This window comes from Cibotium barometz, chromosome 35 (genome assembly GCF_041138505.1).
Source record: "Cibotium barometz isolate CiBa-2024 chromosome 35, ASM4113850v1, whole genome shotgun sequence".
NCBI lineage: Eukaryota > Viridiplantae > Streptophyta > Polypodiopsida > Cyatheales > Cibotiaceae > Cibotium > Cibotium barometz.
Window position 1 is genome coordinate 29,225,492 of NC_141080.1, and position 2,620 is coordinate 29,228,111.

The 2,620-nt window shown below is 41.2% G+C and overlaps 1 protein-coding gene across 1 annotated transcript; it reads right to left on the minus strand.

Moving 5' to 3' along the window:
- Window positions 1–1,208: 1,208 nt before the first annotated feature.
- On the minus strand, window positions 1,209–1,688 carry LOC147618306 (uncharacterized). The gene is made up of 2 exons (XM_086775133.1): window positions 1,460–1,688; window positions 1,209–1,367 (listed from the first exon to the last, which is right to left on the minus strand). The coding sequence occupies exons 1-2, from the start codon at window positions 1,673–1,675 to the stop codon at window positions 1,242–1,244; spliced, it is 342 nt and encodes a 113-aa protein (XP_086631259.1). The 5' UTR covers window positions 1,676–1,688; the 3' UTR covers window positions 1,209–1,241.
- Between the last annotated feature and the right edge of the window lie 932 nt (window positions 1,689–2,620).

Genomic DNA, 2,620 nt, shown 5'->3' on the forward strand with positions numbered 1-2,620 from the left:
AAGGTTTATTAGTAAAAAACTATGAGCAATATTAAAAATATGAGATATTTTGGGTATCCAAAAATGAGTAAATGCTCACATAAGATGAAGAGTTGAAAATGTAGAAGGTTTATTAGTAAAAAAACTATGAGCAATTCTAAAATGATTCCATTATGACATATATGTAAGGAAGGGGAGTTCTTTAAAGGAGGTGCATATTTCACATAAGATGAAGAGTTGAAAATGTACAAGGTTTATTAGTAAAAAACTATGAGAAATATTAAAATGATTCCATTATGACACATATGTAAGGAAGGGGAGTTCTTTAAAGGAGATGCATATTTCACATGCTTGAATGAGTTTTAAACTCATAAAAAATTGAGATATTTCATCTCTCCTCTCTCCTAATTCAAGTCTAGTTCCAAAAAGTTAGCTTAACTGACCTAAAAATGGTCAAAAATTGACCAAACTGATTTGGAAAATTCTAAAATCAGTTCGTTTGGTTAGGAGCTCAATTTTTCCTATAAATAGAAGCCTCCCCCTTGTTGAAAAATATATAGTGTTTATGCATCGTTACTCTACTCCACCTAAGCCAAGAACTGTGAATTCATTTAATAATTCACTAGTTTTTGGAGCTTCCCTCTTTCTTCAATCCCCATTAGTGGCTCCATCAACATACTTAACCAATTGATTGGTTGGGGGCCTCTACCGTGAACAAAGAATCAAGCAATTTGTAAGGTAATTAGTGAATATTGTTCTTTTCTATAATTTCTCAATGTTTCTCTCTCACTACTACATGTTAGCCTAATACCGGGGCTTGTACCGGCACTATTTAACGGGATCTAAAAAAGCCACGTCATCGGTATAAGCGCCGGTATAGGCGCCCGAACCACAGCGTCGGTATAAGTGTCGGGTAATAATACCGGCACCTATACCGGCGCCTATACCGGCGCCTATACCGACCTTAATACCGACAAAAATACCACTGAATATAGCGACGTCGGTACCGGGGCATATACCGACGCTGTAGCAGAAATTTTTTTTTGGGCAGAATAGTGCTGCTTTGCCTGGCTGTTGCCTAGCTGCTTGCAATGAGCAGGATCAACAACAGCAAACAGACAGCACCATTCTGTCTACAATAGAGCACAAAAACAACCGTGCTCGTTTGCATATTCTCCTGATCGACAAACAAGAAATTAAATTAAACATTAATACTCAAGAATGTTTTGATCATATTTCATTAGTTTGAAGGTCATCTTACATCATGGTAATGCCTCCCAATTGACGGTCTCTCCTTCTTCTTCAAGCATCTCAAACAAGGCCACAAGGCCATGTTTGTGAGCGTACTTCTCCTCTCGCCTACTTGGTGGGCGATTCATGGCCAACTCCTGCACACACGATTAACAATTATAACTTTTAGAAATCAACATTTAGTCCACATACATACATTTAAATAAATAAAATTGCTACAAACACTTACGAATTCATGGCGCATGGTTTCGTAACCACCACTCCCGAGATGAGAAGCCCCTATTGTTTGGAGTCTTGCCCTTGCCGCCTCTCTTTGTTGTTGAAACCTGTCTGGTGTCTCGGTGAGCTCCTGAGCAATGGCTGCCCACTCCCTGTCATCTAGCCAAACAGGTTTCTCCTTCCCCTCTCTAAATGCGTCCCTCGCCTCTGACCTACGATGCCCCATCAAAATGCGAGCTGTATACTGTATCCACTCATTAGAGACGACATTCATAGGGTCAGATGGCTGGAACTCTTGCTTTATCTTTGTGTTTATATAATTTTTCTTCCCCTTGTCTTGCTGATCCCATTTAGTCATGACAGAGTCATGAAACTGTATAGTGTACAATTATCGAATGCGTGTCTTCATTGCTTTCCCTGCACTATCCATTATTGGTGCCCCATCCCTAATTGTGTAAATCTTGCTGTTGTCATGGTCATGTGCACCCGAGGGAGTGGAAGGTGACCCTATGGGTGTGCTATCAGGGTGTGCTATCAACAGATGAGAGCGAAGGACGACGCTCACGTGGTGGTGGTGTCACAGCATCTGTGGCACTACCACCACAACAACCTCCCCCTGAAGGCCTACTACGTGAGCGCCGTCTATGTGAAGAGGTGGTAGATCGAGCTGTAAGAGGAGTGGAAGGCTGTGTGATATGAGGTGTGGGAGCTGCTGTCGTACCAACGGGTGTGGGAACTGGCGTCGGGAAGCCAGATGGTGAGGCAGATGTCCCTGCTCTAGAACCCCAATAACTCTGAGCCATGGCTCTCTGCTCTGGAGTCATGGACGAAAGAAAACCATATAACTGCTGGGGACTCATGCCCTGCGGTGTAGGATTAAATGAGAAATCTGGACTGTAGTCGTAGGGCGGTGAGTCACCCATGGCCTGTTGGACAAAAAACCATATGACAAACTTGTACGAAATGAAAATTACACGGTAAACAATGAATGAAAGAACCATAAGATAAACATTAACAATGATAAACAACATTGGTAAAACTATATCAACTTGCTCCTACAGTAGTGATTATGATGGTAAACATTAACAATGGTAAACAATGAATGGACCTTCAATGTCATAAACCCATTACAAATATGTCATAACTATTTGCATAATCATTGAGATACATC

Coding starts and splice junctions, on each gene's coding strand:
- LOC147618306 (XM_086775133.1), bottom strand. CDS start 1,675: ATGGGGCATCGTAGGTCAGAGGCGAGGGACGCATTTAGAGAGGGGAAG. Junction 1,368..1,459: donor AAACCATGCGCCATGAATTC/GTAAGTGTTTGT, acceptor TCGTGTGTGCAG/GAGTTGGCCATGAATCGCCC.